The following is a 26036-nucleotide window of genomic DNA, read 5'->3' as shown; positions in this document are numbered from 1 at the left end:
CTCACCCTGACACCATGAGAGCCACCTCTAATCCTATCTGAACTTTCCTCTGCAAACACAGCGGTCACTTAAATACCACAGCAACAAAACAAAACAAAGACTGCACCCACTGCCTGAGCAGTTGGGAGCTGCACCAGGGACACAGGCTCTGAGCAAGGAGAGGCTGCTCAGCACTTGCAGGGCAGTCCTCATCACACTGGAGCATGTGAGAATCTGACAGGAAATAAATTGGAGCTTCAGTCAACCATTTAGAAGTGTTAGAAACTCCCCGGTGCAGGTCATTTAATTTCGTAAGGAAAGAAAAATAGAGGTGGATTATTTTTTCCTCCCTGACTATTTTTTGCTCTTAGACTCACTCTGGTGGTGATGGAGTTGCTGATGCTATAGAGTAATTGTGGTTACTCCAGTACAGAAGGAGGAAATTGCTTCTTTATCTGTGAGCACCTGTTTTTTCCTGAACCATTTAATGGTACTGGGTCTAGAGTGTTGCCATTTACTCATAGAAGAAAGTGGCAAATTCTTCTCTGTTTTATCTGTTCTTCATCACAACTACAGCTCTGGTCTGTGTCACTCCTGCACTCAAAACATTGCTCCAGTTGAAGGGCAGGTGATCCCTTGTCAAACTGATGCCTGTGGCCAGTGTGGCAGGTAAGGAGGCACAGAACCCTCCTGTCCTCCTGGGGTCTTCTGTCTTCATCTCATGCATGTTCCTACTGGAAAGAGGAGGAAGAAGCCATCCGTCATTTCCAAAACTCTCATTGAAAGAGAAAACCAGTGAGAAATGAAAAAAAGAATTCCTTCAAAAGGAAAAAGACCAAGGGAAGGAAAAATAGACGTGCTTAGTGGATCCTACACAAACTCAGTTTTGCACCAGCAGACACCTGTCTAGAATGGGAACAAGTCCTACCCTCAGAGCCTGCCTTCTGTTCAGAGCAGATCTGCTTTCTCAACATTTCCTGACAAGATTATGGATTCACTGAACTTTAAAAGTGATTAATCAGCACAGTACTGGCCATCAGCAAAGGCAGAAGTGGTTCTGAGGGCATTTCCTGACTGCTGAAACCCACCTAGGTGCACTGCTGCTTCTCACAAGCCTCATGGATAGGTGAGAGTATTTCTAATACCTGCCTGCTCCTTGGGTATGTAACAGATGATCTGTCTCTAACAGCTACAAAATTTCACCTGCAGGTGTAAAATAAACCAATGTCAAACTCCTCTATTTGAGACAAGTGGTATTGATTGACAGCCTAGTTGCTAAACAGGCTGAAGAGAAGACATTATAACACTAAACCCACAGCAGTGGGAGAGTCTTTGAGTTCTCAGGGTAGGTTTTACACATCCTGCTGAAACTTGTGGGCAGAATGTTGGCACACAGGAAGGCTTCCTTAAATCAAGTTATCCTATTTCTCTGAAGGCGTAAATGACCTGGTATGTACCCCTGTGTTGCAACCACATGGGGTGGGTGTGATCTTGGAAAAATCCCTATAGCCAAGGAGGTCCTGTGATGTCCGAGCCAGAGGACCCAGCTCCCTGCACCTCTGCAGCTGGAGGTGGCCCAGGTGCCACTGCTAGCCTGGAAAATAAACCGGCCCCATGACAGGGCTGGGGAGCCTCTCACCTCTTGTGCTGCTGCTTGAGCCTCACAGCAATGAGAGACCTGTGCTTCCTGGAAACCATGGCAACCAGAGATTTACTTTAAAAATAAAGAAGTGCTGGGTTTCTGGCAGAGGATCCAGCAGCTTCTGCAAGGTGTGAGCGTGCTGTCTTCCTGAGTACCTGATCAAACCTGGGCCAGATTCAGCCTCTGCCCTGCTGCAGAGTAATAACTCAGCATTGAGAGGGCTGCAGGCAGAAGCAATATCTGCAGGTGTTCAAAGCTAAATAAACACCCATTTGGCTGAATCCTGAACTTCCTACTTAGGAAGGTGGAAGATGGAAAAAATATGGTCAAAGAGGGACTGTAAAGCCTGACTGGATAGAAATTCAGATCCCACTTTCTCCTCCCTATTTGACAGCTTTCACCTTTTTACTGAACCATAATATTAATAAACAGTGTATTGTGTGTTTTCACTTTCATGGGCTTTTCACTGATATGTTGACGTGCAGTTTCTCATCCTTCAATATAAGGTCTGAGCACAGCATTGGGACTCTCCCCTCAGTTAGAGCTGACAGCTTGGAGCTCTCACTCATCACAGCTAAAGGGATTAATAAAAACTGTTTTGCTCATGTGCATGAAGTTGAATCTTGGCTTAATGGCTTTTTTCTTTTTCCTGCCATAAGAAGGAAAAAAAAATTAAACTATATATTCTGAAACTATTTAAGTCTTAAACAAACAACCGAATATAGAAAGCCAAAGGAGAAAGTTTTTACTAAAATGCACTCGGGCCTCTGAGCAGAACTTCAGATATGTGGAAATGCTAGGAAGGAGTTTTCTCTGGAGCAGACTATATTGGAACGTGCAAATTGTACTGAAACACTGAATTGCTGCATTGTTAGAAGCACTTAAAACACAAAAGGGAGCAGAAACAGGTTTTTTCCGCTCTCTTTGTGGGCGGTAGGGAGCTTTTAGATCAATTGTTATGTAAATCTACCTCTAGATTCCACCTAGGTTAAAAACTATTCTCCAGTCACTTAAAATCAGAGTCTCTAAAGTGGTTATTGTTTAATTTTCCATAGACGTCAAGATGTTGTTTTGCATTTTAAAATGTAGCTGAGAGACCCATTCCCCTTTCACAAGACATCTGGGGGACAAATACATAATTCAAATGCACCACTGAACTGAGCTTACCTGAGCTGGCCACCCCAGCCAGGTCCACCAGAAAATCCCACCCGGAATAAGGGCTGGTGTTCTGCATGGATGTCACTCATCTGAGAGCAAAGCTTTTGGCAGGGTGGACTGAGATGTGTCAGAGCAATGGATCAGACACGACCCTGGGACAATTCTTGGTTTTGTGGCAAGGCGCTAGCTCAGAGCAGTACCCCAGGCCAGGAGCAGCTGGCTGCTATGGTGAAGCAGACTGCCATGACTTCCCAAATTTGATGGTAGTCACTTAGCCACTTCCTCTGCCAGTTCTCTCAGGAGGGATGAATCTCATCAAGTCCCATGGACTTGTCTACCTTTAGTTTTCCTCAGATATTCTTGAACCTGATCTTCTCCTATGGTGGGTACTTCTTCCTTCTCCCAGTGCCTCCCTTTGCCTTCTGTGGTTTGGGCAATGTGGCTGGAGCACTTGCTTGTGAGGCAGAAAGTCATTGAGTACCTCAGCTTTCTCCATATCCCATATACCACACAATCTTCCTCTTTCTTACAGCACTTGATCTAAAATGAAACATCAAACCCTTCATAGCTCAAAACTGCAGAGATTTGAACTGCTTAGCAGGGGAGTTTACATGAACTTGTGACCATTGTCTGCTCCTTCACCTCTCCAGAGCAAAGCCAATGTTTCTGTAAAACTGCTCCTGGCTTTATGGAACCAGCACACAGTTGATCTAAACACACAATTTACATCAGGCAGCAACACACCTTCCCAGCCAATATGCAAGTGAGTAGGTAAAATGTATAAGGATGTTGTTAGTTAGGACACACAATGTGTGTGACAAACAGCCACACAGTGCTGAGCCCTTCCCTGAGGGAACTGGGTTTGCTTGGCTGCAAACACAGCCATCCTGTGCTCACTGAAACCCGAGTGAAGAACAGCAACACTCAGCAAACACCACAAGCTGGCAAGCATCAGCATTGCCCCCAACCCTGCAATGTGCAGGGGATCAGTGCTGGGGACTCAGGGACACTGATCAGAGCCTGGGAGCTGCTGTATGACACAGCACACACCACAGAGAGCAGTGGAATGGCAGGCAGAATAATGGAAGATAATAGCTGTGGAGTGAGAAATCATAATAGCTCAGCCTACGCAGAGGTTAGATTCCAGGAGAGCCATTATCTCAGCTCTGATGTCTGGGTGTCAGAGCTCCTATGCCTGTTTTATTGGTTAAGTACATGGCTTTATTGCTGTTTATAGAAGTATGCCTGCATTCTGAGCAGCAAGGGAGCACATTAGCAGGGAAGCACTGAACTTGCACCAGCTGCTGTGGGAGAGCATCCAGACCCCAATCCAGCCTCAGTGAGAAGACTGGTTAGTGCGTGAGGGAGGTTGCCTCAAATCTCAGATCCCTGGCTGATGTGTAAAAGCAACTCAAAGCACATTTCCTTCTTGATGAAAACATTCTTAACAGGGAAGAGGGAGTCAGATGAAGAGGGAGAAAAGCCATCCCTTCTCTATGCCACATTTGGGATGTTTCTTCTATCACACTTACAGGTTTGTGAATACTTCTGCACACAGTCACTTTCTACAGTAAATATCACCACTCATTAGTGATATCCTTTCGGGTACAGGGGAGCCCTACAGGAGCTGGTCATTGCTGCAGGGTCTTAGGCAGAGTTCAGCAGCATCTCCAGGTGTTTAGGCGACAGGGTACTCCTTCCCAAACCTCAGGCCTTAAACCTCATTCATCCTAAGTCCTCAGGTCTTTTTAGAGCACATAAAAGGGTAATGCCTGTGCCAGTCCACACTTGCCCTTATGCCCTCTCACAGCAGCACTCCTCCCAGGGGTGCAATTTCCCCACCTTGAAAAGATATGGCATGGCACTGACTGCCTTTGTGGTGCACTTTGGGAGCTGCTGAGGAAGGCATTGTTATTATGTTTTCTCTCTGACTAATTAAAGCAAAACAAAATATTTGGGCTCAAGCTGCTCTGCTGAACAATCTGTCCTAGTTCTTCCAAAGGAATAGCATCCCTAGGGTAGTCACTGTACATTAAGAACTTCTCAAAAAGAAGGCCAATATCCCACCTGATGAACATTGCAGAGTCCATGTGTTGTGGGAAGTCTGGAAGGTGATGAACCACAGTGACTGCCTGTGCTGGTGGGTTGGGCAGAGGAAGTGAATCATGATTATAAAGAGTTAAGATTTTAGCTAAGGGTTAGAAGCAAGTCATATTGATCAAGATGTAAGTTAGGTAGGCAAATGGTAGGTTAATGATTATTAGATGCTTAAGCTAGAGCTAATTGTTATATTGTTTGCTATTATGACTTTGCTACTAGAAAGAAATGGAGTAAATGAATCATTATAAGAAGAGACTGAAACTAGTAAGAATAATTGCCAGCACCTGGACTGTATATCAATTAATCACAAAGCAGGGGGCCTTGGATCATGCCAGAGGGTCACAGAGACCTGATGAAGACTCTCCTGACTTCATCCTTTGAGACCACTGACCCAATTCAAGACTAGTGACACAATTCAAAAGAATTGCACACGTGTGAAGGACTAATAGCCTCATTTTAATATTGAATGGAGATGGGAGGTGCTGGGGTTATGCTTATGTATTGTATGTAAGATCTTGGGAAATAAATAGAGGGCAAAGAACCTTGTTCTGTGCAGTCATGCCTTTCAGAGATGACTCCCATGCCTCCTGCCAGTGAATAAACATACCACTTTCTATCTTTAATTAGTTAGAGGATCTTTGTCCATGATAATATCTGTTTTTAACGATTCAGAAGGATGTGACATTCCACTGCCCCCACAGCCAGCTCTGCAGCCCTGTCACCCCATGGGCAAATGGAAGCCCTGGGTCACGGGGCTGTGACTCTCACTGTGGTGGCTGTGCTGATGCTGCCCTGGGAGCCCCAGAGCAGTTGGGCTCTCACAGCCTGGCTGCTGGGAGGATGGCACCATCTGCTGCAGAACACCCAGTGCCAGGTCAGAGTCTGGCCCACAGCAAAGGGCACTGGAAGAGAATCAGCTGCCTTTGGGGAGATGTATGTTGACAGGACACCCGTGCCCTCCCAGCAGCAGGAGACATCCAGCTGTCACCCATGGAAGTCCACAGACACCTGGACTTCACCTGAAATAAGCTCAATATCTCTTCTCTGTGCATTCAGCAAAGACAGTGAGAGGCAAGTAGATTAAAAAGTCCTCAAACCCTAACCAGGAGATGCCAGACAGGCCGTGTGTCTCAGTTTAACAGACAGGTGCCTGCCAGGGAAGGCAGGAACCTTCACTGGAATGGAAAAAAATATGACCCCCATCCCTCCAAATTATTGTAACTCCAAAATAATGGGACTTTCAGGCAAAGACACAGGATAGTATGTGTGTGTAGAACAAGGCAAACAAAGAGCAGCAGCCCCGAGGAACAGAACACAAACCCAGGGACAGCCGCTCTCGGCTGCGGCCCCTTCCCCTGCGCTGCAGTTCCGGGCACAGCCAACAGGGGCGCTGGTGGCTCCCGGCCGGGCAGGGGCCAGGATTCCCCCGCGCCTGCAGGGGGCGCTGTGGCGCGAGCTCGGCCGCGTCTCCCTCACGCGGTGATGGCGGCCGGGCCGGGCGGTGAAATGGCTGCAGCAGCAACCTGGGAGCGCAGCTGGGATGGCAGGGGCAGGCCCACCCCAGAGTAGCAAAAGAAATGTATCAGAACCTCCGCAGCTGTGGCAGGAGCCGCGGGGTGTCCCGGCAGGCAGGGGTGTGGGGTTACAGTGTAGTGACAAACCCGGAGCAGTGGCAGAGGAACGGCGGGGCTGGGCAGCGGCAGCCCGGCTCCCGAACACGGCCCTTGGAGGGGGAAGGAGCTCGGGGTCCTGGGTTTTCCCTGAGACACCCAAATAGTTGGTGAGGGTCCCTTCCAGGGAGATCAGGTGTTAAGGTCCCAGTTCAGTGGCCGCTCCCATGAGCAGAGTTCACTCACGGTAGAAGACTACGGCAGGAGACAGAACCCCATAGTGGTTCTGTCCCACACAGCGACCGCAGCCTGTCTTCCTTCCAATGTCGAGAGCAAGAAAGAGTGAGGAGCTGCCCCTTCCCCCAGCCCAAATCTCGGTACCTCTGCCCTTCCCAAGAGAATGCCCCTCAGCTATGATAGTAAAGCTAGCTGCACTTCTCCCCGTCTCCTTAGCTATATCTTTTGTCTCAAGTACCGGTCATTACTGTCTTAGCAACAAATGGGAGAAAATTCCCTGGGAGAAAGAAACAAAAGGAAAATTCCTAACCCCCCACACTGTGGGAGCTGGTACAGGGGGTACTGCAGCTCTTTGCCCATTTTTGCAGGGTTTCACTGTGCAGTCCCCACAGCAGCCCACTGGATCTCTATGTGCTCACAGCACAGCGGTGGGTGCCCAGCAGTCCCTAGCTCACAGCCTCCCCCGTGCCACCTGCACAAGGGTTCTGAGGAGAAGAAAAAATAAATGAGTGGGAAACATACAATAGCTGTATTTTTGCTTTGCATTAATGCTTGTTTGTCAAGTAAAATTGCCTTCTCCCGCGGCTTAGAGTCCTGAAATATTGGGATATTTAACTGCCTTTCACGGTTTTCTTCTACTTCTTAACACAACTTGGGGCCATTATGGAGATTGTTCCGTTCCCCCTGCAGCACCATTGCTTTAATGATGTCTTTACAACCCTAGTGGATGTCCTTGGTACAGATTATAGCCCTGCTGGTAGAAATTTGTTGCAGGACAATGTTTAGACTGATAAAATTGCTTGTGGGGGATGAGGAGTTCAGTGCAAAGGGGTGCAATTGATAGAGCTCCGTGTGAGCTGTGTTTGCATTCACACATTCTGCATACAGAGAAAAATGAACCATTAGGAATAATTGTAATTCACTGGGCTATTTTGGTTTCCATTTCATTTAGAAAAAGTCACAGGACCATATGTCATCTGTGAGATGTGTATTACAGAGCAGCATGAAAATCCCTCTGTGTTCTGGTGCAGTTTCAGATAACTCTGCTCTTGCTGCAGAACCTACATAAGCTGTGAATGATCCCAACTCTTCCCTCTGAAACCTTGTTCCAGACTGACCTCCTCCCTATGGTGAGCTCCTCTCCACACCCAGCAAACAGCAGTCCCTGCCCAAGGAGCTCATGGTTTGGGTCCTTCACTGAGGAACACTGCTGCAGAGGAAGAGTCAGGGGTGAGGTTTCGTTTTCTATGTAGAAAGCTCTTGCGTGCACAGAGAAGGTGCAGAGCCAGCTCGAGTAATGCAATGCTGAAAGTTGTGTCTGGATCCTTTACAGAGCAGAGAAATTAAATGCTCAGGTCCTTTCAGAGCCCTTCAGGAGATACTTATTATATGAATGTCACAGAGATTTTGCAATTCATCACACAGCACTAACGATCATCAAGCTACTTAACCATGGAAAATTGCTTTAATGTTATCTCAATGCATTAATGAATGATTCATTAATTAATTCAAATTATTGAACACTGGCCTTGCTTTCCTGCTAGGCTAGAAGGACTTCATGCCAAATCCAAGCAGGATAGTGGTGTTTAAGCCAGCTCTGAAATAATGGTGGTCATGAAGATCCCAGTGCCAGTGGTGGCAGCAGCTACCACTTAACTTGCTGCAATGATGCTGAGCAAGGGAGAAAGCAGGAGGCTGCTCCAAGCTGGAAAAGATCTTTGTGGTAAGAGGGAGCAGGTCCGTTTACAGGGATCCAAACCATCACTGCATCTCACCCAGAGGAGACCTTTAGCCTTGAAGCTGTTTTGAACTGATCTTTGTCAGTCCCAGAAATAAAAGCAGATTTGCCGGCATATCTGGCCATGCTGCTCATGCAGGTGCTGATGCTTTGGGCACAGACAGAGGAGAACCAGTTTCTGATGCATAGCCATTGTGTTTTTTAATTTTCCAGGGCAAGTCTGGGAAGCTCTTACATCCTTTCTTTCTGCAAAGAGTACTAGATTATTGATTCTATGCTAAAACCAACAAAAGCAATCCATTTGGATTGTTTATGAAGGGGCTACTAATGTAGTAAATCACTTGATTCAGGAATAAATGCACTATAGTGTCAATCACTTAACTGGCCAGTAAGAATGATACCTACCAGACAATGATTAGAAACTCCAGGTGTTTTAACATAGCAGCCATACAACTGCAAACAACAGCTGAGGAGTGACTGGTAACACACAACGAAGAGTTAGGTTGAATGTTTCTGTGTTGAAGACAATGTTCACTCCCTGGAAGCTGAAGCTGGGTGCATTTAGCCTTAAAACAAGCAGCAGTTTCTCAGCTTGCTGGGAGACTAAATACTGGAAAAACAGGGTGGTCTTTAAAATTAGGTCTTCCTGAATTGAGAGAAAAAATGGGAAAAATCCTTCTCAAGTGCAGGAACATACCAGTCTGGAGAAGACCTGCACACAGCAGATAGAAATAAATCAAGTGTCACTAGACACATGATTTATTTTTGAGCCTGAGAAGGTCAAAACAAGAGGTAAAATGAATAAAGAAGGAACTGAGATCTCCTGAGCTCAGACTTTTTTCCTCTGGTACACTGGGATGCTCATGATGCAGAGCCTCCCATAAAAGCTTGATATCACCATACTGGAGGAAGAAAGCTCAGTGTACCCAGCTCTGCCCTGCAGCAGCCTGAGGACTCCCTGGGGAAAGTGTCTGGAAATCACTGAAACTTCAAAAAGTCATGGATTATAACCTTAATCCACAGCCAGGAGGAACGGCAGCACTGGTTTTAATGGAAGCAGAATTAGATCAACTCCACTACTACAGAAAAGCTTCCCCAGTAATTGTTACTGTATTGCAGATCTCTATGGCACCAACCACCAGCACATTTTTAACTATTGCCATACAAGAGTTCATTAAAACAGAAAAAAATCCTGTAAGGGAAGAAGAATCCATTCCCCCCAGTACAGAGCAGTAAATGAGGAGGTAAGAGTTGAAAGGACTCACCCTTGATCTTTCTGAACCCCATAGCAAACCAGCACATTCTCAGCTCTATCCCCTGCCTCAGAAAGGAGCCAGACCCTCAGAGCTAGGCTGGCAAAACACAAGGCACTTATTAAAAAGGGAAGAATAGCTCCTAGCCAATAACACCTCCCATCCCCTTTTTAAATGCCTGGAGGATCAGGTGTGACACTGAAGCAATTCAGATGGGAGGGGAAATAAATAAACCCACAACTGTAAGATGCTGAGGATCAACCAATTATACATGCAATAGTCTGTGTTAATTAGAGGCTTTTCAAGAGGAGAGTCAAAGGACTTTGCAGACACAGATGGAAACAGATTTTAACAAGCACTGATAAGTCCTCGTGTTGGAGAGGCATGTCCAGTTCATACAGGAGAGACTCTAGCTGAGGCTATGCTACACCAGCAGCCACCAACCAAGTGCAAGCCAGAGATCAATCCAATTGATTTTTTTGGAAAGTATTATGATATTGAAATGAATAATCATGTAGGGGCTGGTAAAGGATCTTTCCCTATATAATAGTCATAGCTCTTTATAAGAGCCCATAAGCACCTGGGTCATCTGGTCACTCAGATGCTTTACCAGAGGCTCAGTGAGGAAGAATTGATTTTTTCTCAATGACTATGTGTCATGTGGCAGCTTTATGCACTGTAGGCAGAAACATAGCTGTTTAAAGGGATCAGATAATAGCTCACAACTGAAGCAGGTTTTTTTCCTAGGCAGGGGGGAGTGCAGAGCAGAGATTGGAACAAGTCACAATTAATTTTCTTGTTCTTTAGATATTGCTATGGTCATCTCCTTTCCTGCTTAAGTCAGGGAAGCTCAGGACATTAATGTGGATTTGTTTACAAGCATCAAAATGGTTCCTTTAATTGTTACATGCACCTTCTGAAAACAGGCACATGAAAGTAATTTAAGAATTTTAAAAAAATCTAAGAGACTGAACAAGCTCTTTTAGTTTATCCCCAAATGAGCACTAACTTTGAGGCAATTCTTGCAGTTTATTGCACTAACAAAGAAAACCAGGTCATATAAAATGAAAGAGTCCATATTACCTATGAAGCAAAAATACCTCCTCAGCAGAGACTTGTTCACTCTCTACTTGTCCTAGACCATTTATTTCACTTCCCTGAGATGTGCTTTGTGAGGAATACTACAGGGACCAGACATCACTTTTGGTGAACTATACGGCGTGGGGCTGTGAGTTGGAAATAAGGACTGCAAGCCTGGAGATGTGACAGAGGTAACATTCCCCTCACCCTAAACAGGTGTGCAGCATGGAGAGAAGTGCTCCTAAGAAGCACCAGAGGGAAAAAACTGCCCAAAGACCTCAAGCACAGAAGATGGAGTCCCAGAGCCCAACAACTGCTGACCACCTGCCAATGCCCCAGCCCAACTTTACCAGCAGCTTATTTGTGCAGTGACACTTCAGCAATAAATGGACATGGTTTTTGACACAATAAACCTCAGAGACCTGAGCAGGAGTTTCCAGACTCTTCTGGAGCACAAGTGCAACTGCTCCAAGTAAGAATTCCTGGGAAGGCCAAGAGCCAGTGTGATGCTCAGGACATTGCACCAGGGCTGAGCATGGCCACAGCATCTCCTGTAGCAGCTGGGGTAACACTGGTTGGATATTGCCACGCTGTGTCCCTTGGGATTCCATGCAGCACATCCAGCTCCACCAGCCAGCATTATAGGTGTCACTTGGGGGATCAGAGCATCGGCACCCACAGGCATGAACTGGGGCCTGTCTTGAAGTTAAATCACTTTGTGAAAATGTAATTTTCAATATTTCATTAGGATTTCTCCCATCTGTTAAGCATCATCCCTGAGAGTTTGGTGACACTCTAAATGAAGCTGTGAAGAGATGTGTTTGTTTTAGATGTAATTGGACAGCTGTTTTATTATGAGTTAATGAACGATGGTGATTAAAAAGAATTCCGTTTTAGCAAACCATATATTAACAATTATTCTGGACTAAAATCACAGCTAAGTAAGTGCTAGACAACTTTCATGACAATGACTGGAAGCAGAAGATGAAAGGGAAAAACCAGTGAGGTGCTACAGGACAAGAGATGTCTCCAGGCCAGGCTCCCTGCATCAGGCATGGATTCCCTGGGCTGCCCCACAGGAACCACACCACCATCTCCTCTGGCCCAAAGCCCATTTTGGCCCAAATCAATTGTCAGGCGCTGCTCACACTCTTCTATCTTCCCAGCCCCTCTTCATGCTCATGTACCACCTCTCTCCTGGCCACAGCATCCCACGAGATGCTGGTGGAAGGGAGAGGGGTTCATAATGGCAGCAGGCTCAGACAGAGAGATAATTGATGTCTTTGTAGTTGCAAAACATTTCAGACTGCTTTTCCCCCTGCTCTGGGTCACTTTGGCCAAGGCTGTTTGCCCTGGAGGCATTGCACAGAATGTGATGCTCCCTGATATAGGGCCATGTCCTTTCTGACTGTGAGACCTGAGCACCAGCAGCACCATGAAAAGCTGATCCTGAGCTGGGGAGTCCTGCATTTGTCCTTTCCACACTTTACAGTTTAAAAGAGATTTTTGTTTGTGAGCTGGGACTGGTGCCAAAGACCAGAAGCCACAGAAAGCAGTTGGAGTTTCCATAGGGGCTTCCCAGTTTGCATGGAGCAGTTTTTATGCAGTGGAATCTTTGCTCTGAGAGTTTCAATGAAAAAGCTCTTAAGAGTTAAACGAAGACAGGTCCATATGCCACATGTGCAAATCACTTATCTCCTTCTGTTAAAATAAATCTGTTCCAAATCATTGTGACTTCCCGACAGCTGTCTCCTGACTTTTCTTCACTTCAGCCCTCCACTTGGCCTTCTTTTCTGCGTTCACCCTCAGCAGCGTCTGATCCTTCTTCACAGCCTGGAAACGATTTGGTGGAAATCATTGCATGTGTACAGTTGCCACCACTAAATTTCCCCACATTTGCACCACTTCCTTTGACACTTCACTGTGCTTTTTGATATTTTGCAGTGATAGAAGTTAATGTTTCCTTGTAATACCACATTTTCAGCATTTGCAGCTCTGATTAACAGGAGAATGACACTGTAAATTGTTTACAGGTGAACTGGGACTTGCAAGTCAAATCAGAGACCCAGCAGTGAGGTGGGTGGGATAGGGAGAAGAGTCACAGCTCTTGGTGACCGTAGTGGCATCCAGGCCAGGCAGGACCACAGGAGCCTCATGGCTGACAGATACCAGGCAGAGTCAGGTTCCATTGGCATTGTCGGAGCTATTCCATTACCTTTGGCCCAGCCTCTTGTTGAGACACCATCATACAGAGCATTGCACTGCACAGGTTTATGGCAGCATGGGTCAGAAGCAACACATTAATCAGCAAGTTGTGCTTTCCGAAGTCAGTGTCTCCTCTGGAGAAGGAGTGATACAGATCCTGTGCATACATTGCCCATGTGTACATATTCTCAAACCTGTCTGTCTTATTTCTAAAGCACATACATAGACCATACATTAGGTGAATCAGTTCCCCTAGAGACAATACTCACTTCTTTGCCTGTGATGATCATGGTCACACAGCCCAGAACAGTCAGTGCAATCATGATGTAGCAAACCTTTATCCTGACAATGTTCCTTGCAGTGTTAAGGACGTCAGACCTGTGGAGGACAGAGCAGTGATTCCATTCTGCAGCAGCATGTGTGAAATGGGATCATGGGGAGATGGGTAATGAATGCTCAAGTCTTGGAGCAATTTCCTGTCAATGTACAATGGGGCTCAGCCTTCTCTTTCTGCAGCTGCTTAAAGGAGGAGTGAAAAAATTAGCCTGTGGGGAAAAGATTAATGTGGGGTATTGCTACTCCCAAAAGTCATAAGTAATAACAGGATTAAAAGCTCCTGCTCTCCTGTATTCTTTTATTGTGTGTGAGAGTGAATGCCTGTAAAATTACAAGGACAGGAAAATCCTTCCATTATTATAATGAAGGGCCAACCTTTGGGTGCTGCAGAGGTACCCATGGGGTGCTGTGCAGCACCAGGAGACACAGGGGCCATGTCACCAGAGCCAGGAAATGCCATCCTCAGGGAATTAAAAGCTCACCACAGCACAGCCTCTGCCAGGCAGTCGGCACCAGCCCCACGAGCATGTGCCTGCAGTGGGAGGCCGACTGGGTCAGACTCCTGCACCATCCAGGAGTATTCTTCCCAAGCAGCTGAATAGCCCCATCCATCACTGGAAAATCTCCACCCCCTTCCATGAGTAACTCCTGGTATATAACTAACAATTCATGTTTGCAAGAAACTGTAGCATGGCAATGAGCCATCCATGAAATTATATCCAGCCATGAATTTCCTCACACCTGCAAGGGAAAGGACAGCTGGAGGAGAACCCAGGATGTCACAAGTCAGAAGCATTAGGAGTCCAAAACTGAGTGACAGTCCTTTAACAAAATACCTCTACAAGGAAGTAAAATCATAGCCCATACAAGAGGAATTCGTTGCACATGTCTGTCACCAAAGCTGTATGTAGCCCAACTTCTTATTAAAATTTATGCAGCATTATTAATCACTCATCAATAAAACCTAGAAAAGCATGTAAAAACCCAGAGTGAATGATATCTTATCATGGTGGCTTCTAAGTTTCAAAGCCACTTGTCTTGCAAAAGACACTTCAGCTTAGTCTGAAATTTATGATAACTAAAATAAGCAAATCCAGTTTACTCTACAGGGAATGACAAAAAGTTACAAGAGTTAGAATTATCTACAGTTATTTTTAGATGCCACCATATGCACCTGGGTGGTGCAGACTGGGGTCTCAATCTGTGTGTTCACAGCCAAAAGAATCATTCTGACAGGTCCACTTACGATATGTGCCTGGGAATGTCCTCCTCCTTTTTAAAGCGTCCTGACCATACTAGCACCTTTTTATCAAAATTTGTAGGCCTTCTCTCATTCCTGAAAGCTTCTTTACCTGTAAGAGATTTTGTAAAAACCAGTGAGCTAAGCTTCAAGAAGGGAAAAGAGCTGTTGGTACCGAGGGAAAAGGACTGAAAGTTTAAAATTGCACTTTTCTATTCTGTGGAAGCTAAATGTGCTTTTTAATGTCAAAAAGACTCAGCAGCTGGTGTGACGTGCTTTGTTACATTTGTGGCTTATTTAATTTGACTTCTTCCCTTTAATTTTGGTAGGGTTTAAACTAAAAATCTCTTCTAAATTTCCTGATTAAAAGGGCAAATGATGTGGGGTTGAAGTCCCCAAGCCCACAGCAACATCCCACCCTGTGAGCATCTTGCTTTTAAATGACCCAACTAGTGAGTTAAGCAAACTGCCAGCAGCACAAGTAGCTAACTCCTCAACAGCTTCTCCGAAATCACTGATGGAGAGATATCTGCTAAAATGCAGCCTGGTGAGAGACTGGCAGTCATTCTCATGCAAGCTGGGTACCACATTACTGCACTCTAATGATGATACATTACACCCCATCAGGCTACCACAGTGATGCCATTTGCATGCTGTCACCCACAGCACAGTGAGAAAAGGACTCTGGCTCCTCTTGATGGAAACAAGCCCAATAACAGGCAACAACAAGGACAGTGGCAGAGAGACCCTGAAAAACACGGTAAGCAATGGCTAGCTCAAACCCTGGCTTTTGCAGTGCACACCTGTACCAGGGTCTTTGCAAGGTAGCTAAGACTGCTCTCCCAGTATTTTCATCCAGGTAGGTGCACCCAAGAAGCCACATTACAGTGCCCTGTGCTTGCAAATGTGGGACTTGGGTTGAGAAATGTTCAGTTGTGACCAGGATGGGCAGGAAGAGACAGACATGAAGATGTCCCCAGTCTCAGCATCCTGCACTCCCTGCCTGTTGCTTGATTGCTGGTACTTAGCTGAAAGGAACTAACTGCAGCTACAGAACAGGGCATGGGGAACATCTCTTCCTGCCTTTGTTGAAACGGTGAAATTATAGTAAGTGCCTTTGCCCCAGACCTGCTCATATATGCCAGGACTTGTAAGTGGCTGAAAAATTCCAATTGTAAATCTTGTCCAAGTAAATTTAGTCTCCTGCTTCTGCTATTTCTCTCACAAAGTGCAGTGAGACCAGGAGAGCTACATCAGCAAGTACCAGAATCAAATCTGCAGAAAGCAGTGCACTTGCTAAAAGCACATGCTCCATCCCAAGGAAGACAAGGGCAAAGCCCCATGCTAGAAACTTCCAGCCATCCCACAGGAGCACAGGCAGACCTCTGCAGCCCAACTTTCCTAGGGCAAAGGGTCTGCAAAGGTTCAGCCAAGAAAGCAGTGATGCAGGTTTAGAAGAGAAACTGTGTCCATACCAGGAAGCTTGTCCATCTGGGAGCAGCCCATGCCTGCTCCCTGCCTCATAATCAAGGGCACTGCCTGGCACAAGCACAAGCAGCTGTGGCTGTAACCTGGCAAGGAGCAGAGCAGGAAGCAGAGGGGGGTAAGTCCTCCACTTGCACCAGCCCTGCACATGCAGGGACACACACTGGTCCTCCTCTGGAGACCTGGCAGCTGGGTAAGAGAAGGAACATTTATTTAATTGACATATTCCCTGACATGAAGTTGGTATTTGCTGCCATAGGAGAACAGCCATGTAACAGAAAAAAATTTTACCCCTGTGCACTGTGCTGGACAGAGCTCTGGTGTGCTCCCTCTCCCAGGAGACAAAGCACTGCAGTAACTCAGCCACGGCTGAGAATGAGGGTCATTTTCTCACCCTTTCCTGCAAATGCCCTTTCCCTTCGTGCTGCAGCACAAAACAGTGACCAAAAGCTTTCTACCCACCTGGATCAGCCGTCTGCAAAGCCATGTCCTGGGCGTTCTTTGCTTTGCTGCCAGCAGCTCTGGCAGGGCACAGGACCAGCCGAGCTACCCGCTGCCACAGCCCAGGGCTGTGCCCCAGCAGCCTCCCCAGCATCCTGCCCTGGACCACCACTGCCCCACCAGCCTGGGCAGGAGCCCAGGAGTCTGCTTCTAGGACTTACTAAAGTAAAAATAGCCCTTCTAGTAAGAAGGGAGGAGCATGCACTTCCACCCTAACTAACAGGTTTTGCTTACAGCCTGATGAGGAGTTAAATTTATCACCTGTGTTTACCAAAATGACACACCTTGGGAGCTGGGCGGGCAGAAATCACTGCTGTGGCAGCTCACGCCCAGCCCAGACTTTGCCCCAGGCTCCCCATCCCAAGGAGCTGCTCAGGAGAACAGTGGTTATTTACATTATTTTCTCAGTCCTTACTATGGAAGAACTAAAATAAGGCAGCGTGCTGTATTTCCCCAAAGACAGGCGTAGTGAGTGCTAATTATCACAGCTGGTTAAGCTGTTAGAGTTCTTAATTGTTCTCAGCTACAAAATAATCTTGCAAATCAGTTGCTTTAAACAGATTTTCTGAAAAGCAGCAGTGTTTACCCCATCTCAGAATAAATGTGGTTTGGTGGCAGGAAAATAAGGTTGATGTCTGTACCTATAAATGCAGTATGGGGAGTCCATTTCACATCTAGACTGTAAACTTTCCTAGAAAAGAAATATACTTCATATATGCTTCAGGTTTAAAACAGTAAACTAAGAAATTATAACAAAATCCTCAGCTGATGTAGTATTTGTCAGTCAGTAAAATTGTCATTGAAATATCGTGGTACCTATAAAGTATTTGCTGTCCACAAAGTCTGGATAGTGCTGAATGTTTTCCATAACACCAGCTGTTCTAACCAGAGAAAGAACCACAACCAATACTATTTTATCACTTAGACATTTCTCCTGCATTCTGCATAAAATTCTTCCTGATGGGTCAGGAAATGGAAATGCACAATACTTGTCTCATTTGGAGCTGTGGGGTATTTACTCTCCTTAGGCATACAAGGCCCTAAAGCTGATTTACAGGTAGGGAAAAAAATTCCACTCAAAAGGGAAGAAGCAGCTGCCGAAAGGAAAATTTTCAGAACTATTTAGTAATACTATCGAATGCAGATAATGAAATATTGCAGATAATCAAATATTGCAGATAATCAAAATGTGTCTAAGAGCAACGGGAGGGACTGCAAGGGAAGAGTACTGCAGGTGTTAGCAGGGATATTCTTAAGGGGCTGAAAGGATGAAAGATGTGAAACAGATGCAGCTCTGGCTCTACAACTTCTGCCCCAAGGAAAAAACTCTGTCATTTATAGAGACATTTTATATTTTTTGGGAACATGGAGTTAATGACACTGAGGAAAGAAGAAAATCACTGCAGTGACAAACATGGTTTTTCCTCTTTCATGAAAGCACCACGATGTATCCGGACATAGCACAATGTGTTCATCTTAATGCACTTGTAATTTGGTAAAGCAAATTAGATCCATTTCCAGATTAGGAACCCATACAGAAAATAAATAGTGTTTTGAGCTTCCAGCTGCAAACAAGACCTGCAAACAAGCAGAAATCAGTGAATGTGATTATGTTGAAAAAAGCAGAAGGGAAAGCTGGTAAAGTCAGAGAGGATATTTGTGTCCTGCTCAGGATTTCCCTGTGAGAAAATGGGTATGAGGAAAGATGCATTTATAGTCTGAATTTTATGACCAGCATGCCTGAGCATTCCCACAAGCTCCCTTCTCACCTTGTAGAAGGGCTGCTAAGTGAAAAAAAGGCATTGTACATCTGGACATCCCTTGGTCCCCAAGCCAGGAGGGCAGGAGGGGCTGTGGGCAGTGGATGGGATGTGCTCCCTTGGTGCTTGTTGTCACACTTGGACCTGCCTGACCCCACAGGGGCTCCAGCTGTGCAGAGCATTAGAGCATCTTCACTTTAACAGGCATTCTTCCAAATACTCATTGCAGAAGAAGACTGTTCTTTATGTCACGTCTGATTATGTATTTGAAGAGGAAAAGAAGAATATTTTAATATTATGTCTTAATTTCTCAAAAGGGGAGAAAATTGTGGGGGTTGCAGCCCTCTGCTGCTTATCCACCTAGGATAAGCCAATTGTTTCCTCTAGCAGACACACCAGCTAACAGCTGTATTAATCATGTCTGCTGTGAGCAAAAAGGCACTTCAGGATTTATTATGCAGCATTTGGAAGTGCAAAGACACAGAAGTCCTCACAAAACCACAAAGGCATTTACTTGTTCCTGAATTTTACTTGTTTGTCTGGCACCATGAATGTTTAATGATGGTCTGAGTTTTACTGCAGTGCATTAAAGCTATGGACACCTCTGTGTTAGGAATTCCAGCTTTCCCTTCAGCACTATGGATCTCTCTCTGGCCCAGAGCAACTTGGATCCTCCTCTGAACAGCAGAGAGATGGAGAATGCTCTTGGACCAAGGTAGACTTGTGACCAGCCTCATGAACTTTGACCTCCTTAGAGATATTTTTGCCTGTCTCAGTGCATGCACATCCTCTCTGCCCAGGTTACAGCACATCCACAGGAGGCTCATCCAGTCACTCCCCACACCAAACCATCACTTGAAACTCATCAGTGACTCATTACCAAAGTGCAGCTAGTATTTCATAACCAAGAAGATCACGGGTAGAGAGTTTATTGAATAGGAGTAACAACTTGCTCAGAGATACAGAATAAACAAAACTGGGTCTAAAGCACCATCTCCTCTGCCTTCCACATCCTTCTGCCAGGAGGAGAGCAGGACCCCAACTCCTGAGCAAGCCCTGGACAACACAGAAAACACTGACTAGCTCTACAGACATTGCCCAGGCTTCCTCTGACCTCTGAGGGGAGGGCACAGATCTGAAGCGTTTTGAGTCACAAAGGACCAGACTAGTTCAGACAGGGCAGAGGATGGTCTGCAGCTGTGGTGGTGCAGACTCATGACATTTCTGGTTCCTGTATGAGAGTGATATGTAGCTGCAACACTTGCTGCACACCGGTGCCAACACTGAAGATTTAAATTAAACAGAAAACCTCACAGGACTCCATCCTGGTTCTGCATCCTTTTCACACCCCTTCTGCCACCTCAAACCCTGCTACTTCAGCTGCCTCCACAGCAAGGACTAGCAAGCCAGTCCATAAACATACTCAAAAACCTTTGCAGAACTGGAACTGAGAGGCCACAGTAAAAACTCAATTGGTGTTTGTAAAACTCCATGTCTCTGGCTGACTTCATGCTGTTATTCCCAGTGCCTTAATTCTGATTATTGTTAGAATTATTGCACCAATGAGAAACTTGGACTTGGGTTCTCTTCACTTATCCTCCTTCAGTTGCTTTCAACAGCCATAGGAATGAAAGTGTTTATTCCTCCAAGAGCACCAGGTTCCCACACATCTCTTTACATCTCCTTGGTAATTTTCATAATAGCACATAACTAATCTTTTTACTCATACACAGAAAAGAATTCATATGAGTATTAAAAAAAAAAAGTATTACTCTGCAAAGCTGTTTTCAGTGTCCTCAAAAACAAGTGGCTTACCATCAGGCTGGTTTGCATGCCATGAAGACTTCTTACCTGAGAGCTGTGATGGGGAACAGAAGATAATCTTATCTTAAAATTCTTTGCCTTCCCCCATCTAATTAAATATGCAGCAGAGCCCTGTCTTGGTTCCTAGACAAGATATAAAGTAATCATGGATGGGCTTGTGGCTTACGAAAGTCTAAGTGAGTCAGGAAATATTTTTCCACGCAACTGGCTGCTCTCCAGCAGCACAATTTAACACAGCAAGAGCAACGAATTGCTTTGAAATGTCTCATTCACCTGCAGACTCCCAGCCCAAGAGCTGTCCCTCCTCTTCAGGTCCCCAGGCGCATCAGCACTCTCAGGGCTTCAGTTGTCTCCAGATGAGTCACCTCCCCCATATCAGGGATTAGTCTACCCTAAGGAAACTCAAATGCAAATCCCAAGAACTAAAAACTCCATAACTGTTCCTCACTATGGCCAGATCGAATCAAAGGAATAGTTACAGAATCTTATAACAAAACCAAATTTGAGGATTTGTAAAGAGTTCTTTACACAAGCACCAGCATGAGGCTTTAATCAATTCAGACACTTGGATTCACATTTTTTATAATCTTGAGTGTTGTCAATGAAACAAAGCAATGAAGGAGTCCCTACCGTTTTTGTCTGTTAAACTTCAGCTTTGCTTTAAAAAAAATTTCCTCTTTCCAGTTACTGAGAGATCTTGCATTTTCTGCCAATGTTGTCCCTATTCCTCCTCAAATTTTATAGTACCACTATAATTTGAAAAATCTCGCCTAGAAACCATAAATAAGATACTAAACCATAGTATTTAAATAAACAAACAAACAAAACCAAGCCCAAACTCCACTGTCTCTGGTAAATCTTGCCCAATTCACACCATATGAGCCTTTTGACATCAGTCTCTTAAGAGGGAAAGGTAAGACAAGAGGACCCATAAGCCACACTTACTGTGTTTCCTTCCATCAGTTCTGTGTTTTTAGAGAAGATGCAATAGAATATTTGTTGAACATAGGAATGCAGTCAAGAATTGTTTTAACAGGAGCCAAATTCAGTGGAGCTTGTGAACTGCAGCTGGAGTCACTAATCTCTGCAAGCAAACACTGTAAAGGAACCTGGAATAGGTCTGAAGTGTCTTGGGTACAAAGTGCAGGGTTTATAACAGCTCACATCAGAAAGACAAAGCTCATGGCAGCAAAACAAAAGTTAGTCATTGCTCTGGCAAGGCTCGAGTTTGACTTTTCCCAGGATCTGGGATGATTATACAAAGGTGTTGGTGCAGCACAGGGCAACTTGGCACGAGCAGCATCTGCCTATGCATGGGCTGGAAGGTGGGGTAGCCCCAAGTGCAGCTTCCTCATGGGGGAGCAGCCAAATGTGAGCAGCAAAGATCACAGGACCCATGGAAAATCATCCAAAATATCTGAGGTGTTGCGATGCAATCACAGCTTTTATTACTAGGGAAAATAATGCACTAATGAGCTTTGCACCAGGTCACTGATTTCTGGAACGTGCACAATTGGACTGTAGAGCAAAAATGTGTGAAACCCCAAAGAAAACAAAACCATCAGAATCTTAACAGTTTACATTTTGACTCAAGAGTTTGGAGAACCATTTAATTTAAATGTTTTCCACACCTGTTTCCCCAGCTGAGCCAGAGAAACACATTGACAAGGACAAACTTGCTGTTCCCTTGTCACTTAATGATTTTCTTTCCTAAGAAAAGTAGCATTGTCTTCAAAAACAGATGCATTTACAAAAATTTCAGTCCATTAGTCAATAGTTTGGGGGGGAAAAAACTCTCTAATTTAAAAGGATTGAACCGTTCTGTGTGGAAATTTCTTTCCCCTGCACTTGTTTTATTACAAGGATGACTTGAATTTTTTTCAGCTCCTGCAGAGAAGACATATACCATCAGTCAGGCCAATAAACTGGCTGATATCACTAGGACCCCCTCCATTGTGGGGTTTAATTTCCCTTTCAGTGACTGGCTGAAAGGTATGTAATCAATACATGTATCTTAGGTAACGCAGTGGGAAGCACTGCCCTGGGCATAATTTGCACCAGTAATGAACAACACAGCAACCATAAACAGAGCCAAGTGCCTCCTCAAATATACAAATTGTTTCTTGACAATCCTCCTGAAGAGGCCATAAAATGCTCCTGGGTGAAACACAACCTACAGATAGGATAAGGTTTGCTTCCAGCAACTTTTAGGTGTCCAAAGGGACCACAGAGAAACACATCTCCTAAGAGATGCACGACCACCCAAGCGAGCATGGAGAGGGCAGGAGAGTGAAAATCTGTCCCATAAATCTCTGCATAGCAGGCTGGGGGCTTTGATGAAGGAGTGTTGTCTTGTTGCCTTGTTAAACCACTGGCTGTGTCTGCCTGCACGCTCAGGGGTGACTTCACTTGTGCTGGGGACTCCTCTGCTCCTTGCTTGTGCAGTGGCATGAGGGAGTCCCGGGCAGCTCTTGCTGCTCCTGCATAGTCTGGCAAAGCAATAATGAGGAGGGAAATGAGACACTTATCTTAGGAGATGAATGATGACTGCAGGAGGGCCAGGAGCTGCTTAAAAATAAATTTCATCCTACATAAACAGGACTTCACTTCCTCAACAGTAACTCAAAACTGTCCTGCATTTTTTGGACTATGCACGTCATGGAAACACATACACAACCCGTGGCAAAAAGCTGTGTTACTGAAGGAGGAATTTACTTAAGAGTAGAGTTTTTTATAGATATGGGATGTTTCCAGTGTGCTAACCACATTAGATAGCCACCTCTCATTTGCTTAACCTTTAAAAAAAATCTCTCACAGGTACAAATGCCATCCTTGGAGAATGGGGGGTTCCACAAACAAAGACAATTTGGAGAAGAAAGTAGCTAAAGTGGGGGTGGTGTCACCAAGCTCACAGAGAAGTCAGAGAGAAGACTGCCTAGGAAAACTGGAAGATCCCCTTATGTTGTATAAATGGGACAAAGAGCACATGGTGCAAAGTTAAGTCTTCAGGTCTAAGGATGAAGATTTCTGACTGCATTTGGTAAACTTGGGATGACACCAAACTGCCAAATGGATGCTGCCGTGGAAAATGCAGATGCAATTTTAAAATGTACAAGAAAAGTCATTCCAGTAGAGAGAAAACAGTTTTAGCATTCTCAAATAAAACATCTGGAATAGCCTGCAATACTCTGCTTGTTTAAGAGAGTTATTCAAGAAGAAAAGCAATAAAGGAAGAAATGAGAGGAACATGTCTTTTTTTGGCTTACAGATTATAAATGGAGAGGCACCATGGCAGATGTCTCTCTGAGAAACTCCAAAGAGGAAGAGCAGTCAGGCTGAATCACAACACTGATACCTGAACAAAAGGAATAAGCTGCTCCTGGTGGACGCCAAGGGCTGCACCTTTTCAGGTGGGGCTCCTTGTACCTTCCAGCACTGAGGCAAGAGCTGTCCCCACCCTCCCATTGCTGATGAAGTACAGGCAGTAAAGCCAAGAGCCAGGCCACAGAACTCTCCAGACTCCTGCAGCGCTGGTTTAACTTTGGGCCACAACTGCACAGTCATGAGTGTTTACAAAACAAGTTTGCAGAGAAGCAAAATTACACACCGAGGAAATAATAAGCAGCAATGTAATCAGATGTGAGAAGGAGATCATTTCATTACCTGAACCAGGCTTCATTATTCACCATTTCCCTGGCAAGAGCTGATAAATGCAGGCTAATGAATCTTCGCACTCGGACGAGCAGTGTGAGCTGCTGGCTCAGTGCTGCCACTCGCAGAACAGGACCAGGGGATCCAAGTGTCAGCTGAAAGCTCAAGAGGTAAAATATGAACTCATCCATTGCAGCACTGCAGCAAGAGGAGGGAGAAGTTTTAACTATGCCTGGCTTGGTCTTACCTTGTATCACCTTGGCTGTGGGAATGCTGTGGCTACCACCTGGCTCAGAGGAACAAACTCTAAACATCCCAAGAACAAGAGAGGACGCTGTCTATGATGGTGATGTGTACAAAGACCAGAGGTAGATCTCTGGGAAAAGCCTTTCAGGACCAATAGTATCACTCCTGTCAGTTCCTTCCCCATCCCTACTGTTAAATATCATCCTCAGCCTGGTCATGATACAAGATAACCACAGAGACAGAGGCAACAGCATCAACACACAAAAAGCAGGACCTTTGTCCACTGTGGCACTGTCATTTCTTTAACACAGTTCCCTGTTTTCTATTGTAGCTATTCCACCTTCTAAAAGCAGGAAAACAGGAAATACACCATTCACTGTAGACAATTATTTTAAAAAAACACCCTACCCCCCCAAAAAAAAATCCCAAAACACAAACAAACAAAAAACAATGCTAAAGAAAATATCAGATAAGAGGAACAAACCTCCTTAACATAAACAAGTTCTCAGAGTTGTGAAGACAATCTCTCCTTTTCCAATACCTTCTGCATGTCTCACCAGCAACATGGATCCCAAATTTCATATGAAGAAGCAGAACATTTGGCAAGGCTTCTCTGGAAGGAGCTTAGACACTAACAGCCCACATAAGACGAAAACCTGTTCAGAGAGGAACACACATATCCTGACATTACAGGGAAATACTGCCCTCATCTGTCTTCCAGTGACAGGTTTTATTTTCCTGCCTAGTATGCCTAAGCCATTCCTCACTTCCAGGATGAAAAGGTGACTGTTGTTACAACCAGCTCCAAAGTCCGAACTCAAGCTATTAAGCTTAATGCTACTGCTGGTAACTGGAATCAATATGACCATGTTGCTGCAACAGAGTTTAAATGTAGAAATTTCTCAATTCTTCACACTGAAGACAGTGTCTAGACCCAAAAGAAGAAAATGGTTTGTAGATTCTTTATAAAACTAAAACTAAACAAAGAAAAAAATAATCCTAATGCCAGGACACCAGAAATACTGAGAGGCAGCACCAGGATTCAGCTAGAGCAGAGCAACCCCTGCTCCTGCAGCCATTTGCACACTCTTGCACCAGGCAGGGATTTGGGCTCTGGAGGTGTGCAGTTCAGACAGTTATGGAAAGAACAGAGAATGAGGTTGCGGTTTTGCCTCTTCATCCACACTGGCAAAAATCCATCAAACACACATACAGAAAGAGAGGAGACATGTTTTAAGCACCATCAGTGGCCCTCAGGAAGGTGAAATGAAGGAGCAAATGAACATACATTCATATTTCATATAAGTATAAGCTTTGAAGTTGGAAAAATACATCTAGTAGATAAAGTATAGCACTAACCAGTTCTGAAAGGGTTTGGGGTGCAGAAGGAGCCTCTGTTAAACCTCACTCACATTGTCTCACAGTGAGACAATGCCACTGGCCAGCCCACATCCTCAGAATGTGCTGTGGCTGCTGAAAGTGCAGATCCCAGCATATATCTGGTAGCATTTCAGAGCTCCAGAGGAGCCTGGCTTTTAAAGCAGATGGAAGTGCTTCTCCACCAATGCCTGTCTGTGCCTTTTAGTTCTTTTATAGAAGTTAGCCCTGCTGAAACTCCAAGATAGGAGCTGGAAAGTCCAACTCTGCTAGTTCCCATTTTTCTAACATCTCTTCTTGCTTTTACCTTATCCCCCTTAACTCCCATTCCTTTTATTTTGTAAATCTCAGATTTAATCAAAGTCTCCATCCCAAAGTTGAGTGTACAGTTTCACAACATCTTAATGGCTGGAGTATCATCCCAGATCATCCCAGCACAAGCAGACAGGTCTCATTTGATGACAACAAACTGACTCTCTGGCAGCTCGGGGCAGGGTCTGCTATCAATCATAGGGGGTTCCCTCAGCAGCGTGGTCAGCTCTCACCTAGACAAAGCCTGGACTGGCCACAGGCACGGCACAGCCACAAGCTTAGGTCTGGAAGGCAGAGGTGAT

General features: G+C 45.1%; 2 protein-coding genes across 4 annotated transcripts in view; both read right to left on the bottom strand.

Annotated features, from left to right (window-relative positions):
• The window catches only part of LOC148222153 (uncharacterized), a 123850-nt gene extending 99145 nt beyond the window's left edge, over window positions 1–24705 (bottom strand). The window contains exons 1-2 of one of the 3 annotated variants that reach the window (XR_015806757.1): window positions 24530–24705; window positions 23812–23997 (exon numbers count right to left, since the gene is read on the bottom strand). The gene's annotated coding sequence lies outside the window, so the exon portion shown is untranslated. The remainder of the gene's footprint in view (window positions 1–23811; window positions 23998–24529) is intronic. The other 2 variants (XM_088173169.1, XM_088173168.1) reach the window with 2 other exon arrangements.
• LOC106859740 (protein FAM162B-like) lies at window positions 11618–16673 on the bottom strand. Its single transcript, XM_088173173.1, has 4 exons — window positions 16526–16673; window positions 14585–14690; window positions 13272–13380; window positions 11618–12630 (listed from the first exon to the last, which is right to left on the bottom strand). The coding sequence occupies exons 1-4, from the start codon at window positions 16656–16658 to the stop codon at window positions 12523–12525; spliced, it is 456 nt and encodes a 151-aa protein (XP_088029299.1). The 5' UTR covers window positions 16659–16673; the 3' UTR covers window positions 11618–12522.
• Window positions 24706–26036: the final 1331 nt, after the last annotated feature.

The sequence above is a fragment of the Sturnus vulgaris genome, chromosome 14 (genome assembly GCF_052056855.1).
Source record: "Sturnus vulgaris isolate bStuVul1 chromosome 14, bStuVul1.hap1, whole genome shotgun sequence".
In the NCBI taxonomy this organism is placed as follows: domain Eukaryota; kingdom Metazoa; phylum Chordata; class Aves; order Passeriformes; family Sturnidae; genus Sturnus; species Sturnus vulgaris.
Note: the sequence above shows the minus strand (reverse complement) of the source record. Positions and strands in the feature narration are given on the sequence as shown.

Bases quoted from the DNA above. Each gene is read 5' to 3' on its own strand.
- LOC106859740 (XM_088173173.1), bottom strand. From the start codon at position 16,658: ATGCTGGGGAGGCTGCTGGGGCACAGCCCTGGGCTGTGGCAGCGGGTA. The intron at 14,691-16,525 runs GTGGGTAGAAAG...AATCTCTTACAG, and splicing joins TTTGCAGACGGCTGATCCAG to GTAAAGAAGCTTTCAGGAAT. The intron at 13,381-14,584 runs GTAAGTGGACCT...TGTCCTCCACAG, and splicing joins GACATTCCCAGGCACATATC to GTCTGACGTCCTTAACACTG.